The 15,278-nt window shown below is 40.5% G+C and overlaps 1 protein-coding gene across 1 annotated transcript; it reads right to left on the reverse strand.

Moving 5' to 3' along the window:
* Nucleotides 1–9,938: 9,938 nt before the first annotated feature.
* On the reverse strand, nt 9,939–12,603 carry LOC141784419 (uncharacterized). The gene is made up of 2 exons (XM_074662253.1): nt 12,581–12,603; nt 9,939–11,127 (listed from the first exon to the last, which is right to left on the reverse strand). The coding sequence occupies exon 2, from the start codon at nt 11,119–11,121 to the stop codon at nt 10,258–10,260; it is 864 nt and encodes a 287-aa protein (XP_074518354.1). The 5' UTR covers nt 11,122–11,127; nt 12,581–12,603; the 3' UTR covers nt 9,939–10,257.
* Nucleotides 12,604–15,278: the final 2,675 nt, after the last annotated feature.

The following is a 15,278-nucleotide window of genomic DNA, read 5'->3' on the forward strand; positions in this document are numbered from 1 at the left end:
GCCAGCCCTCTGGAGGCCTGTTGTGGGCTGAGCTATGAGCAGACCTTGGTGTTTGAGGCCCAGTTTGAAGATCCTCATGTAATCCTAGGTGGGATGACCCTTCACAGGGGACATGGGGGTTAAACCATTTATTTATGTCACGGTAATGTTGAAACCCAGGCCTTGCAAACATGTGTCATACTACTTTTTCCTTTCCTATCTCCTCCCTCTCTTTCTGGCAGCCTCCCTCCTGGAGCACAACAAGCATTTCTCCAGATGTGTGTGCTAGTGCGTGCTTGTGTGTGTGTGTGTGTGTGTGTGTGTGTGTGTGTGTGTGTGTGTGTGTGTGTGTGTGCTAGTGCGTGCTTGTGTGTGTGTGTGTGTGTGTGTGTGTGTGTGTGTGTATGCGAGTGTGTGTCTGTTTCCCCCTGACACCACAGCTGTCCACCCAGCCCCGCAGCTTATCACACTGCTCGTGTGTGATTGTGTCAGGCCAGTGTGTGTCCCGTGGTGAGAAAACATAATGGTGATCAGCAGAGGGAGTAAAGAGTTCAGACTCAGCATTAGTTAACATCATGTGTGTCTGGGCCAGGGGACAATTACACACATACTGCAGGCAGGTCAGTGTGTGTTTGTGTGTGTGTGTGTGTGTGTGTGTGTGTGTGTGTGTGTGTGTGTGTGTGTGTGTGTGTGTGTGTGTGTGTGTGTGTGTGTGCACGCACTGTGCTCTGATTATAGGCATATGCAGCTGGAGTTAAAGCTAAAGAAATCTCTCAGGTTCAGGACGAGGGGTTAGGATGAGGTACAGAGGTGGGACTTCAGTGTACAAACTTAAGTACTGTGCGGATAGAGTCATTTTCTACTCAGACTAATGGGCCGTTTACACGACAACGGTTTTAAGGTGAAACGCAAAAGTTTTGTTGCATATCAGCCTCGCGTTTAAACGAAAACGACGTTTCAGCTGACCTAAAACGCAAGCTTTTGAAAACGGCCTCCAGAGTGGAATTTTTCTGAAACGCTCCCGACACCGTTGCCGTGTAAACAGAAAGCCAGCATTTTCAGTGGAAACGCTGACGTCACACTCTGCATCACGCGTGCATAAAACAGTACCGCACCGTCGTTACAATCCTCATGAACTACTGTGTTGTGCTTGTGCTGCTCAGCCTGCAGTATCTGCTGACTGTCTTTAACAAAATGAGCATCTGTTGCTCCACTTTTAACTTAGTATTCCCCAATACACCAGATAACTGGCTTAACTCTACTTCGGTGGAGATCTCCCATAAGCAGCTTTTTGGATGAGACAGTTATAGCACCACCTACAGGCCTGGCATGATTACTACAGCGTTTTCAGTCCATCAACGTTTCCGTGTAAACACAGATTTTTTTCACTGCATTTTCACAGCATTTTTAGCATTTTCAGATGAAACGTCATGTAAACGGGGCCCGAAATCCTGCTTCGAACCAGGCAGTAAACTTGTTTATTTCTGTTGGTTCTGCACACAGCCTAGAGTGGACACTTTCATTTTAAGCATCTTCATAGCTTCATATATTCAGACCAGTAATTTTCCTCATTTGTAAAAGGACAATGTCCACAAAATGTGGTGAAAAACTACTTCAACGTAGATAAAATTATTTTCCCCTTCCTGGATCATATCAAGGACATTTCAACATAAACACTTGGGAAATTTATTGTCAGACATTTAGAAGGCCCATAAGTAAGTCAATCAGAACGTCTGTTTGTCGAAAAATCAGAAGGCCTGTCAGTCAGAAGGCCTGTCAGTCAGAAGGCCTGTCAGTCAGAAGGCCTGTCAGTCTGAAGGCCATTAATTAGAAGACCCGTCAGACAGAAGGATCATTATTCAGAAGTCTTGTTTGTTTGAAGGCCCATTAATCAAAATATCAGGAGGCCCATTAGTAGGAGAATTAGAAGGCCTGTTAGTCAGAGTTTCAAAAGTCCCATGGGTAAGACATTTAGAAGGCCAATTGATCAGATGACCTGTTGGCCAAAAATTCAGAAGGCCTGTCAGTCAAAAGGCCTGTTAGTCAGAAGACTCGTTAGACAGAATGACTGTTAGTTAGAAGGCTGATTAGTCAAAAATTCAGAAGGCCCATTGGTCATAACATTAGGAGACCTGTGAGTCAGAAAATCAGAAGACCTGTTTCTCAGTAAATAGAATAGAATAGAATAGAATAGAATAGAATAGAATTGAATAGAATAGCATTCTTTTTTGCTCCCCCTTAGGGGACTTTTTTTTGTCACAGCAGCTCACAAAAAAGTGCAACAATGCAATAACAATAAAAATAGAATAATGATAACAGAATATAAAATTAGAAATTTAAAGAAATATAAGAAATATAGAAAAGTAGTAAAACACTACTATTTACGTATTTATATAGGAACAAGATATATACAGAGATTGGTTCTTGAGAATGAAAAGCACTTAACAATGAAAATTTACAGTGAGTACTGGAATGAATTGCAAAAAGGCAAGTATTCATTGAATGCTTGATGTCATTATGGTGAGAGTTCAGGTGTGTGTTTTATTAAGTCTTATTGCGGTTGGGAGGAATGACCTGCAGTAGCGCTCCGTCTTGCAGGGTGGGAGTCTGAGCCTGCTGCTGAAGGAGCTGCTCAAGTCCCCCACAGTCTCATGTAGTGGGTGAGAGGGATTGTCCATAATGGATGCCAGCTTTGACAGCATCCTCCTCTCACCCATCTTCTTGCCACTTCCTTGCCCCTTAGACTCAGAGAGTCTAAGGGGCAGTCCAGGACAGAACCAGCCCTCCTGACTAGTCTGTTCAGTCTCTTCCTGTCCCTTTCCGTGCACCCTGCTCCCCAGCAGACCATAGAAAAGGGCAGAAGCCACCACAGAGTCATAAGAAGACCTGAGCAGTGTTCTGCAGGGTCCAAAGGACCTCAGTCTCCTCAGCAGGTGAAGACTACTTTGGCCCTTCTGGTACAGAACGTCTGTGTTGTGTGTCCAGTCCAGTTTATTGTTGAGGTGAACACCCAGGAATCTGTAGATCTCATCCATCTTGATGTCCAAACCCTGGGTGTTCACAGATGCAGTCTGGGGTGTCCTCGTCCTGCCGAAATCCACAACCATCTCCTTCATCTTACTGGTATTAAGCTGGAGGTAATTTCTGTCACACCAATCAATGAAGTCAGAGATGACGAACTGTATTCCTGCTCATCTCCCTGCAATACGAATCCGACGATGGACATATCATCAGAGAACTTCTGGAGGTGACAGCTCCCAGAGTTTTAAGAAAAGTCCGAGGTGTACAGGGTGAAGAGGAAGGGGGAGAGCACAGTCCCGTGCGGTTTTCCTGTGCTTTAGACCAGTGTTTCCCAAACTTTTTCTCAGGTGACCTACATTTTTGGGGAAACAGGCCTAAGCGACCCAATCCAGATGGCTTAGCTATGTCATATGTGTGATGGTGACACAGTGACAGTGTTTTCCTCTGAGTGCTGTAAAACAGTAGGAAACTTACAGTGGTTTGGCTTTGGTTGTTTGAGTGGCACCACCTCATGGCTTCAGACTGTTGAAAAACAGCTACATGTTTCCAATTACAGTAAACATTGTGTTGATGACCCTTCAGAATGAAAACATAACCAGATATGACAGTATGAGGAGCCAATCATTTGTAAACAAATTAGCGAAAGAAGACTTCTTCTGGTTAAGGAAAAGATGAATTTCGTGGAAACATTTGGTGACCCTTAAAAAATCTCTGGCGACCCACCTATGGGTCAGGGCCCAGACTTTGGGAATGATTGCTTTAGACCATCATGTCAGATACACAGTCCTGGAGCCTCACAAACTGTGGTCTGTTGGTGAGGTAGTCCACGGTGCATGCAGCCAGGTGATGGTCAACCCCCGCTACTTCAAGCTTCCCCCTGAGCAGTGAAGGCTGGATGGTGCTCACTGGAGAAGTCAACAAACATGACCCTCACAGTGCTGTCGCTATTCTCCAGGTGAGACAGGGATCTCTGCAGGAGGTAGATGACTGCGTCGTCCACCCCAATGTTCGTTTGGTAGGCGAACTGCAGAGGATCCAGATGAGAGATCTTCTCCAGGGTCTTCATCATGTGAGAAGTGAGGGCCACAGGTCTGAAGTGGTTGGGCTCCTGTCTTTGGGACAGGAATCACGCAGGAAGTCTTCCACAGTGCTGGGACTCTCTCCAGGCTCAGGCTCAGGTTGAAGATCACTGTCCCCCTCTCCCCCCTCCATCATCTGTTCTGATTTCCACTCATGAATACGCTACCCTTTTGTTGTGTCGTTGTGTTTATATGTCTATGGCCTACCTCATTATTTTCTTTACATTCCAATGCACTTGTGATTACATCATAGCAATGCCACTGAGTGTTTGATGCTCTAAATGTAATTCCGTTGTTCCTTGTGTCAGTGACAATAAAGAATTGAATTGAATTGAACTAAAATAAATTGAAGAGAAGATGAGCAGTAGCACCTGACAGAGCTGGTCTGCACAACCCTCAGGTGTCTGGAGCTGATGCTGTCAGGATCCGTGGCCTCGCCTTGATCTTTCTCAGCTCTCTTCTCACCTGGTCTGCTGTTATAGACAGACTGGGGGCAGGGGTGGTGGTGGAGGATGTGGGGGTGGGGGTGATGATGGGGGTGATGAAGAGCTGAGACGGTATGATTAAGAAGCAAAATGTGTCGTTTCCAGGAAGAGTTGGGGAATGAGTGGGAGTGGAGTCAAATCTATTGAAAAACAGATTCAGCTCATTAGCCCACTCCTGATCTCCTGCCTCAAGTCCCCGTCCGTGGCCTCTGCTGTGACCTGAGATGGTTTTAAGGCCTCTCCAGACCTCTCTTGTGCTGTTCTGTTGCAAGAGGTCTACCATTTTGGCCCTATAACTGGTCTTTCTTTCCTGGATCTTCTTCTGCAGCTCCTTCTACACACTGAAAAAAATGTTTTGTTGAATTAACCCAATTTTATTAATTTTAGCAGTTGCACGCAATATCTTTATCTAGATCTAGATAATGTATTTAATCTTAATCTACATGTTATCTTTAAGTTATTTCAAATTAATAACATTTGTTGTTTTAGCTCAAATACACATAGTAGAATTTACTCAAATTTCTTCAGAGATCACAACTAAACCCTTGTTCATAGAACTAAATTGTTTTGAATTATTGAATTGACTCGTTTCAAACCGTGAGTGAGGAGGGAGTGCAGTGGATATTAGCCCAAGCTGTACATTAAGATGTTAAGCGGCCAAGGGCACTGGTTTTCTGTGCTCCACATGGCATGGACTTGCTATCTGTGGCATGGACCGTGTACCTTGAAGCATGCTTAATATTCTATATGTTAATAATGAGATGTGTTGATGGGCTGAAATTATGATCAGAAATGACAAACTGGGTTTTGTCTTCAGCTATATTCAAATTACCATTACTGAGAGAGTATTTTAATTGGAGCCCTCACTGTCATGGAGCACAGACGGCCAGACAGCCAGGACAAGCAGACTATGCTGTGGAGCACAGCCAGGCAGCCAATGTCATGGGGTACAGCCATAGGCTTATGCTGTGGAGCACAGACAGCCAGCCAGACAGCTAGCCAGCGCAGTGTACCACAGACAGGCAGCTGGTCCATGCAATGGAGCACAGACACACTGTCCCCACGTGGTAGCTTAATGTGCATCAGGGTTTCATATCCACAGTGATCCCTCCTCACCCACGGTTTTTCCTTTTGGGTTTTGCAGATTATTAAATTGAAACAACTTAAAATTTTATGCTGGATTAATGCAAAATATTAATTTGAGAAGAATTGAAATATTTAATTTATTTGACTTATTAAGTTGTGTTAATTGAACTTGTTAATTTTATTTCAAAGAACTTAATTAATTTAGGTGTTACCGATTGAAGCAGTTAATTTAAGTTGGTCCAACTACTTCTTTTTATTGGTTCACTAAAAAAAACGTTTTGTTGAATTTACCCAATTTTATTAATTTTAGCAGTTGCATGCAATATCTTTATCTAGAGCTAGATAATGTATTTAATCTTAATCTACATGTTATCTTTAAGTTATTTCAAATTAATAACATTTGTTGTTGTAACTCAAATACACATAGTAGAATTTACTCAAATTTCCTAGTTGTAGTAACACACAGAATTTCAAGTTGATATGATCCACAAAAACACATTGGAAACCTTAACTTAAATATTGAGTTGGATTGATTAAAAAAATTATTTCACTTCAACTGATCGAAGATTCCCTTTTATACAGTGCAGGTTAGCCTCTGGCTCTGCTCTCTGATGAATCGGGCCTATTGCACATTACTGCCATCTCCTGCTCTGGAGAGGTGTTGCAGATGGGATTCCTACCTAAACCAATTAGGTTGAGTTAACATAAAGTGATCTTGTTGTTTTAACAATTTTGCACATCATGCTGAAACAACATGTTTTAATCATGTTTAACCACTGAACATGAAATAATCTAGTAGAAGCTACATGTTTTATTTATGCTGATTGAACAACACCAATGTTCCTTTTTTGAGTGCACCCTCCTCAGCTCCTCCTTGTCCCCTGATCCAAAAACCCTCCTCTTCTCCTTCAGCAGGGCTTTAAGTTCAGGGGTCACCCAGGGTTTGCAGTTAGAGAAACAACGTTAATTAGTTCAGCCTCTGATGATACTTCAATATCCAAACTAAATTCCTGACTTACAGGCCTGCTGGGTGGGCTCTCAATGGAACAATGTTTCTGTCATCACCAATCAAGCAATCTTTACTGATATGACACTAGATCACATCCAATCTTGTCAAAGGATGCTTCCAAAACCAAACAGGAGCGGGTCTCGACTTTAAATGAAACTGGGCAGGTTATTTAAAACCATGTCTTCTACTTTAAACTAATCCTAAAAAGGAGCCAAGATTATATTCTGATCAGAATTGTAATTGCTGAATCTGATGGTGCTTGATGATAATAAGTGTTTTTATTGTTCTCATCTGGAGCCCTGCTTCATTATCTAGGATAAAATCTGAAGTGCACAATCCTGAAATGTCTTATTCTGTTCCATTTTTCTAAGTCAAAAACAAACTTCAGGCTCAGTTTCCATTAGACATGGTGGGAGGACAAGTGGTGTGCCAAGAAAAATTAGTCAAGAAGGATGCTGATCCAGTTCACAAGAAATCAATCAAAAACAAATCTGTGTCATGGAAAGGAAGAAATTCCTCCTTCTCAAACACGCCGTGTTTGTTGAAGTTCATTTTTATTTCTAACTTGATAATGGTGTTTTCCACTCTTGAAAATAAGTAAGAAGACTGAAACATCTACAAAAGGAGGCTGATAATATGACGCCTATATTTGGCGTGATGGTCTGGACTGTTGGCCTACATTTGTGTTAGGATTTAGTTGTCAGAGACGACATACTGTCTTTGTTATACTCCCCACTCATATTGTGAAAGACAGAAGGTGCTTCAAATTGTTTGCAGATCGCCTGTAAATTAAGAAAAAAACAAAAAACAAACAAAAAAAACAAGACAATAAAACCCAAAGACAGCTCGAGAAGGATAATTAGATGCTCAATTTGAAACAGTTCCTTTGAGTTTCTGACCTTTCAGTTCATTACTTAAGTGGCTGAAAGTCTACAAAAGACAGAAAAAGAGGAGTAGAGCTTTTTTGAATTGTCCCTGGAATAACATTAAAGTTTGATTTAGCACCATGTTTCCTTCTTCCTGCTGGTCAAACTGCAGTGATGAGTCTTATTGAGCCAAAACTTTACCACAATGCCAACATTCAACGCACAGGATTCCAATGAATCACACTGACTCTACCAAGTTTTTAGGCTGAAAACAAGAGAAACATCCAAGTAATTTCAAATTATCCTCTTTTATAAGGTTAGTGTGAAGCATTAGTTGTAATAACTGCATTCATCCTTGAGATCCTCCAAAGATAGGGTTAAGATTTTTAGAAAAAACAAGATGAAAAAAAACACAAAAGCTTCAAATATCTTAACTACAAATGAGAGAATACCTTTATTTGGATTTGTAATAGGAAATCATTGGATTAAGTCCAACCTCTATTTGGAAAGCTTTGTGGTTACCTGTTCTGACCTTGATCTGAGAACACCCCGCTGTTGCCATCTACAGGGCATTTACAGTCACTGCATCCACCAATGTCATCACTCTGAAAGGGTTTATATCTAAAAAGATGCATATAAGTTTGTTTCTAGTCAAACAGCTTTTTGTTGTTGAGTTGTTCCAATAAATGGTGAATGTTGCATAATAAAGATTTTTAGAGGGAAGAGTGTGGGTTGAGAAATAAATTCAGTGGAGTTAATCGAGTTCAGATACAGCTTCTTCTTGACACAGTAAATCACACTTTAAGGAAAACATCAAATGGTTAGCCTGGAAGCATTAAGTGGCTGCATGTTGGAATTAAAAAACTTCTGTTTGTGTCTGTTAGTCATCTTTCTCTACACATTGGCCATTTGGAGCTGCTTCTGTATTTCGTTTTATAAGATGTATATTCAACCATCCTTGAGATTTTATTGTTGACAACAGAAGAAACATTGCCTGGGACGAATTGCTGCTCTTATGAGTATGTCTTGATTGCTACTGTCAAATATGAACATAAATAAATAAGTTATTTTCTCAAAGAAGATACTGAAGGCTAACTTTAGCCAAACAAACATTTTCTTTTTTAATTGTTGCAAGGGATTGTACGCTAACAGTAGCACACAGAAAAGTGACTTTAACTTGGTGTAAGCTCACCAAATATGTTGTTTTGACAAACTTATATGAGTACAGTCATATTTGTACTGAAGCGTACAAAAAGTGAATAATTGCTAATATTAGCCCACAGAATATGTTGTTTTAAAAAGTTACTCAGGGTATGCTAACATTAGCTTACAAGAAGTGCTCATATGTTTAAGTTAGCCACCAAATAACTCAATTCAACAAGAAGCTAAGCATAAATTTACATTAATTTGCAAAAAGTAGCTAAATGCTAATGCTAGCTTACCAAATATGCTGATCCAACAAGAAACTTAGCATGTGCTGATATTAGCTTACACTAATGCTGCGTTCCATATGTACTCGGAAGTCAGAATTTCTGAGTTCTGAGTAGGAACGCGCCCCGAGTTTGGAATCTCCAGCTCGTAAATTAGCTCACCCCCACCACCCCCGAGTTCCCAGTAGGAAATGCCGAGTTCAGGGTTAAACAGTAATTAAGCTCCTGTTGCTGTTGTCTTCTTTTTTTTTTATTTTACGATTTCTGACTTGTGTTCGTTGCAATAAATCAGCCGTATAGATAGTATTATTCCATGTTTATATACAGAAATATTGTGTTAAGGCAAGTTTTTCTGACTTGGCAACTGGAACGCTGAACTCAGAAATGACGTCACTCCTAGTTTCAACTCCCAAGTGCTGAGTATAAAGTAGCTCCATTTCTACAATAGCTCACCCAATACTTTGGTTAAAAGAAGAAACTAAGCACATGCCAACATTAGCTTCAAAGAAGTGACTTTATGCTAATGTTAGCTCACTGAATATTTTTTTCTGATAAGAAACAAATTTTAAGCTTAGACAGAAGCTTACTAAAACAATGACTCTATCTTTATGTCAACTCATCAAATTTTATTTAAAAAAAAACCCTTGGCATATACTAACACAAGCTTACAGAAAAATGACTATATCCTCATGCTAGCTCACCAAACATATTGTTTAAACAAGAGGCTAAGCATATGCTAACAGTAGCAAAAAAGTAGTTGTATGGATATTTTTGCTCATTAAATGTGGTGTAATAGCAAATGGTAACGTAGCTTACAAAAAATGTCAAATCCCAAGAGTTGACTGTATTTAAACATTAATTTTAGCAACAAGTTATTAATGCTAATTGTAGCTTACCAAATAGGTAATAATAATAGGTGACTGCAAATTACATTGGAGAAATACATTATTTTGTGCAGATAGTTACTGTGTGCTAGTGTTAGCTTTTTGATTATGTTTTCTTGTGATAAAACCACATTTTCCTCTGAAAGTTGCTGATGTACATTTATATAGTTGAGAAAAAAAAATCAAGAACCCTGAGTAATTTCATCGAATTTATCTATCAAGGAAATTTTTTACAAATGTGACCATAAAACTTACAGGTTGATGCATCTTACTGGAGCTAGCTCAAAGTGAATTTACTTCCATGGTACCCCGACAGATCACAGTTTAAGCAAACATACCATCAACAGCACAGTTTTATTAAATGTAAGTAAGAAAGAGTTGACAATGTAATGCAGTGGAGAAAATTGTTTATGGATGGTTAGAACCTTATCTTAGCTTCATCAAGTGAAGAGGTGATGATGGTCTCAGCCAGTTGTTGGGCTAGTTCATGAAGATCCCACTTGGCAGGGATCACTTCTCCAAAAGTGGACTGTATGACTGAATGAGTAATGTCATGCGAAAGTCCCTCTGCAAAAGCTTCCATAATGGACTCATGATAAACCTCTGGATCAAAACCTTCACCTGAGAGCGAGTGCATCAGATGCTCCATCAGCTCAGCTCTGGGGTCGTCGTTGTTGTCTCTGTCTGTTTCGTCCTTTGGAGTCGGCGGGGGAGGCGATGGCAGGAACTCCTTTGCCAGGCCTCCTTTGAGCTTCTTGGCAAAGTTGTATTTGCTTTTTTCGAGCTCTGGGAGGAGTGGCGTGGTTGGAGGGGCGTCAGGGTAGTCGAGGGATCCCAAAACAGGGAGCCCTGTCTGGGGTGGTTTGGGCTGGACCGCCTCATGAGTTTGGAGCTTATTTGTCATATCAATCTCTGAGTCCATTTCTTGAAAGTTGCTCTCAGGCTTATCTGAACTTGTGGCTTCTCCGCCCTCCGTTTCCATCCCCTCTGAATTACAACTCCTGAACTTATTTTGACTCCTTCCAGCTTCCTTCAGAGCTTCTTTAACCACAGCTGAGGCTAACTCTTCAGCTAACATTTCCTGCTTTTGATTAGTTGACATCACTTCAGGTTCCACTGTTTTCATTTGACTCAGAAAACACTGGATCATGTTCTCACTCATAATTTGGGCAAACATCTCAAGAACCTCGTTGTTTCGGTGACTTGTCATGTGGCCTTCGGGTCTGCCAAGGTTCCCTTGACCGGGCTCTGGCACTGTTGGATCTGCACTCACTTTCTGCATCAGCTCCTGTGGGAATAAAAGCAATCATTTTCATGAAATAGAAGGAAATATTGGTTTTCCCGGAGCCTGTTTTGTGCATCAAAGGTACTGTAAAGGTCAGTGTGTGACACAGGCACAAAGTGGGGCCAAAGATGGTTTCAAACGCTGAATGTTCCTATAATTGGTCAAATCTGGTGTTTTTATTCAAAGATTGCTCGCCAAAATGTTCAGTCAACGTTTGGCAGGGTGTCAGTTTTTCTCTTAAGTCTCTCTTAAATGCTGACGTTGTTCCCAGTGGGTTTCAGAGAATGGGAAAAAGAAAGATTAAACCACAGCCTCTCACTATATGAGCAGTCAGCCAGCCGAGATGTAACATCCAGAAAGTGATGCTTGATTTCATATTAGTGCAAAAACTGTCAGTACACTTTAAGGTCCCATATTAAGCAAAAATCAATTTATTAAGTCTTTTGATTAAATTGTAGTTTTAGTAGGCTTAGTAGAGTAGTGCTTGTGAATGTAAAGTCCTGACCTAAACGAGCATTGTGGAATTTCCAGGATATGCCAATGTCAGCAAGTTTGACCTGATTGGTCCACAGGAGCAGATACCCCCCCCCCCCCCCCCCCCCCCCCCGCTGCTGTTTAGAATGCCAAAGTTGAAGTGCTCCGCTGATGTTGGCGGTAAACAGCCACATAGTTCCATGCTCAAGCATATTACACTGCAGAAAAGGAGCAGAATATGGGACCTTTAAAAAACACTGTAGGTAGAAATAAATACACTGTATCTGATGCTTTCTGAAGAGGCGTCATGCTCTTATCTTGGCCTTAGCCGCTCATTGGACCACAACCCAGAGCTGCAAACTGACGCAGCTTCAGGAGGGAACATGTTGGAGAATGAGGCACAGATGTGGAAGAAATTACAGAGAAACTGAAGAATGTTGTCTCTAGGCAGTTCTACTTGGATGGTCGGACCAAAATTTATGAGACGAGGATGCTTCCACCCTGAGTGATCATGAGATACAGAGGCTGGCTTCCACTTTCTGATGACATACTTCATCTACGCGACTCCAAACAAGATGTGGGCAGTGACAAAGACTGAGAAAATACCACAGGAAATATAAGCCTCACTTAAACTTACCCACAATATTTCCTCCCTTTTACTGTCACAGCCTTTCAAAGATGTGTGAAATCAATGACTAAACCTACTGAGAGGAATTATTTTAAGTTCTACAGAAAATGATTGTCTATAATTTCACAAAAATTTACGCATGACCTCTGTAATCCAACCATTAAGTTAAGAAATCTAGAAAACATATCCTAGTATCTCAACATAGATAAGAAATGAATAAGGCATCACAGGTATGGATGTCGGACAGGTGGCTTTATCAGCCAATCAGAGAAGTTTAAATTTCAAAGTTTGAAAAATATTAACTACGACTCAGGACACATAAGGATGAGGATTTTTGCAGCAGACGAAACTCACCTCACCATCTTGCTTTCTGTCGTCTTCTGTGCAACTGAGTTAGAACGGAAATGGTTTGACGAATGAGTCTGCCTGTTACCTTCAGTTCCTGTGTATGTGTGTGTGTGTGTGTGTGTGTGTGTGTGTGTGTGTGTGTGTGTGTGTGTGTGTGTGTGTGTAAGAGAAGGGAGACCTCGGTGAAATAACGGACGTGAATCTAAACCCTGTTACAACTGGAGGAAATGACTCAAGCCCTATGTGAACACAAACATAGAAGAGGAGGTTATGTACGCGCAGATCAGTCAAATTTTATTTAAATACTGCATTTAAATAACTTCATTAAAATGTTCACTTTAAGAGAGGGTGTCATACTTTCTCATATTTAAATATGGATGTAACAATCCCGGATATTCAGATTGAGTGAGTGCAGATTTTTAAGCCTCTACATGTTCACAAGTTCACATGTAGAAATCCCTATAAATTGATCAAAGCGCTCTTGTTCTTAAAATAACACCAGACTTTCACCAGATTAGGGCTGGCCAATCAGAGTGAAGGGGGTTTGTGGAGCAGGGAATTTTTAAGAGCCAGCAGTAAAAAAAAAAGTGTTCCAGACATAGGCTGAAAAAAGATTTTTCTAAAACACCAGGGAGAAAAAAGTGTATTTTAACTTTATTTTATTTTATCTATTAGTTGTGAATAATGTAAAGGTACTATGGGGGCACCAGAGGGACAGAATAAAGATGGCAAAAGAATAACACTCACTCACACTCTCTGAACATGATAAAACAAGGTGACTGCTGTCTTGAACCTTAAAAATTGAACAATGAATCTTCAAAAAAAAAAAAATCTTTTTTTTTTTTTTTTGAGAAAGTGTTGTTAAAAGCATCAAACTTAAGTATTTTTTTCTCAAACTTCTCAACATATAAATTTCATGTGAGGCTACAAAATAGTTACGGAAAGTACCTTATTTTAACTTAGAAAAATTGCACCTATTCACCTACAAATTACACTTTAAGTTGAAATTTCACACTACCTTCTCAAGGAGTTTCTAATGAGGTTTCCAAATCAAAACTAAAACCGTGTGCTAAAAGAGGCTAAAAGGGTGAAAAAGTGCATCAAAACTTAGTGTTTACTCAGTTACTTTGGTTACATTTTGCTGCAATTTGGACTAGAACCGCATTTTACTGCTTCTCATATGGGTTTTGTAAAACACCAGGGAGAGAAAAAAGTTTTTTTTTTTTTTTTTAAACTGTAAAACATATAAAGATACTAAGGTGGCACCAGGCAGACAGAATACAGACTTATAAAAAAAAAACCCAATATCCTCTCTTAAATGTGCTTTAAAGTACTCAAATGAACAGGAATCACCCTGCAGGACTGAAACCATCCCACACACTGTTTGTTATTGTGCAAAGTTTTAACCCTGACATTAGTGCCTGAGCCCCACCTCTCTGTGTACGTCCTGAGAATTCAACGGAACCACCTCGCCCTGCTTAGGTTAAGACAAAGACAGATCACTCTCAGGTCGTAATTGTGGGACAAAGACACAGACAGGGAGGGGAGCAGGAATAAAAGTTGTGTTATGAGATAATGTCTCAGTAGACTTCATTGGACACAAGATTGCACTGCGTGAACTGCAGGCTGGTTCACATAAAGTGCAGAGAGTGAGTGTTTTTGTGTTGTTATTGAGTTTTTTGATGCTATGTGTGAAAGGAGATAATTTAAATAGCATTCATTGTGAACTTTGGGTCAGAGGAGAGTAAGATAAGCTGTATTTTGTTCCTTTAAGTCAGTCTATGTCCTGTTTTAGTCCTGTTGGACATGAGATAGAGATGACCCTCCCTCACCTCTGGCCCCCAGCATCCATCTTGAATCTGCCTTGAATCAGACTTCATGGCCCTCTGTTGTCCAAACTGTTACTGTGGTAACTCTGTGTTGTGGGCCTCAGAGGGCTCTGTGCTCTTTTCTGGCACAGGAAACACTTATCTGTGTGTCAGTGAGCTCATTGCACAACACCAACATTTAAGTCAAATTTGGGGGTGATTTTAGACCGTTTCAGGCGTCTGAAGGGAAACCAGGACACGCCAGATTGCAGCACAAACAAATCACAGAAAAGTACCTTTGACGTGCTGGATTCTGACTTTTCAGGTGGTTTATTTCTCCTCATTTGTTGTGTTCACACAGGAACATGGGATAAAAACAGAGTGGAACCAGGCTGTATTCTCCACTTCAGTTCATTTCTCATCTAATGATTCTTCTAAGCAGATGGAATTTGCTCTCTTGTCACAACTGATTACTATGATTTATTCAGCCCAAACAAGACCTCAATCTCACAATTTATCCTTTGGGTTCACTTAATTTGTAGAAATGTGAACATCTGCCTCAGTACTTTTACAACTTATTTAGGCTGACCTAATGAATGTCAGATGCATTGCCTGTTGTCATTACAGCCTTAAATAGTTTGGAGTTGTGTCTGCACACATTGTCTCCATAAGCTTTGAAATGAAAGATACATGTGGCCTACTTCTGTAAAAGTCTGCTTTAATTTCTCTTTTTGCTGGACAACATGAAAAAAAGTAGAAAAATGTGGGGAAAACCCCCCCTGTGAGAATAAAATCTAGATGTATGCGCCTGACCATGCGCAGTGATGATCCTATCCATGTCACGTGTGTGGTGTTTACATGTAAAAAAAATCTAATTATGTGCATCAGTTAAACTC

This window comes from Halichoeres trimaculatus, unplaced genomic scaffold (genome assembly GCF_033239565.1).
Source record: "Halichoeres trimaculatus isolate MK-OKI-2021-1 unplaced genomic scaffold, fHalTri1.1 fHalTri1_scaffold_22, whole genome shotgun sequence".
Lineage (NCBI taxonomy): Eukaryota > Metazoa > Chordata > Actinopteri > Labriformes > Labridae > Halichoeres > Halichoeres trimaculatus.

Excerpts from the sequence above, each read along its gene's own strand:
- LOC141784419 (XM_074662253.1), bottom strand. The coding sequence starts at position 11,121 with ATGCAGAAAGTGAGTGCAGATCCAACAGTGCCAGAGCCCGGTCAAGGG.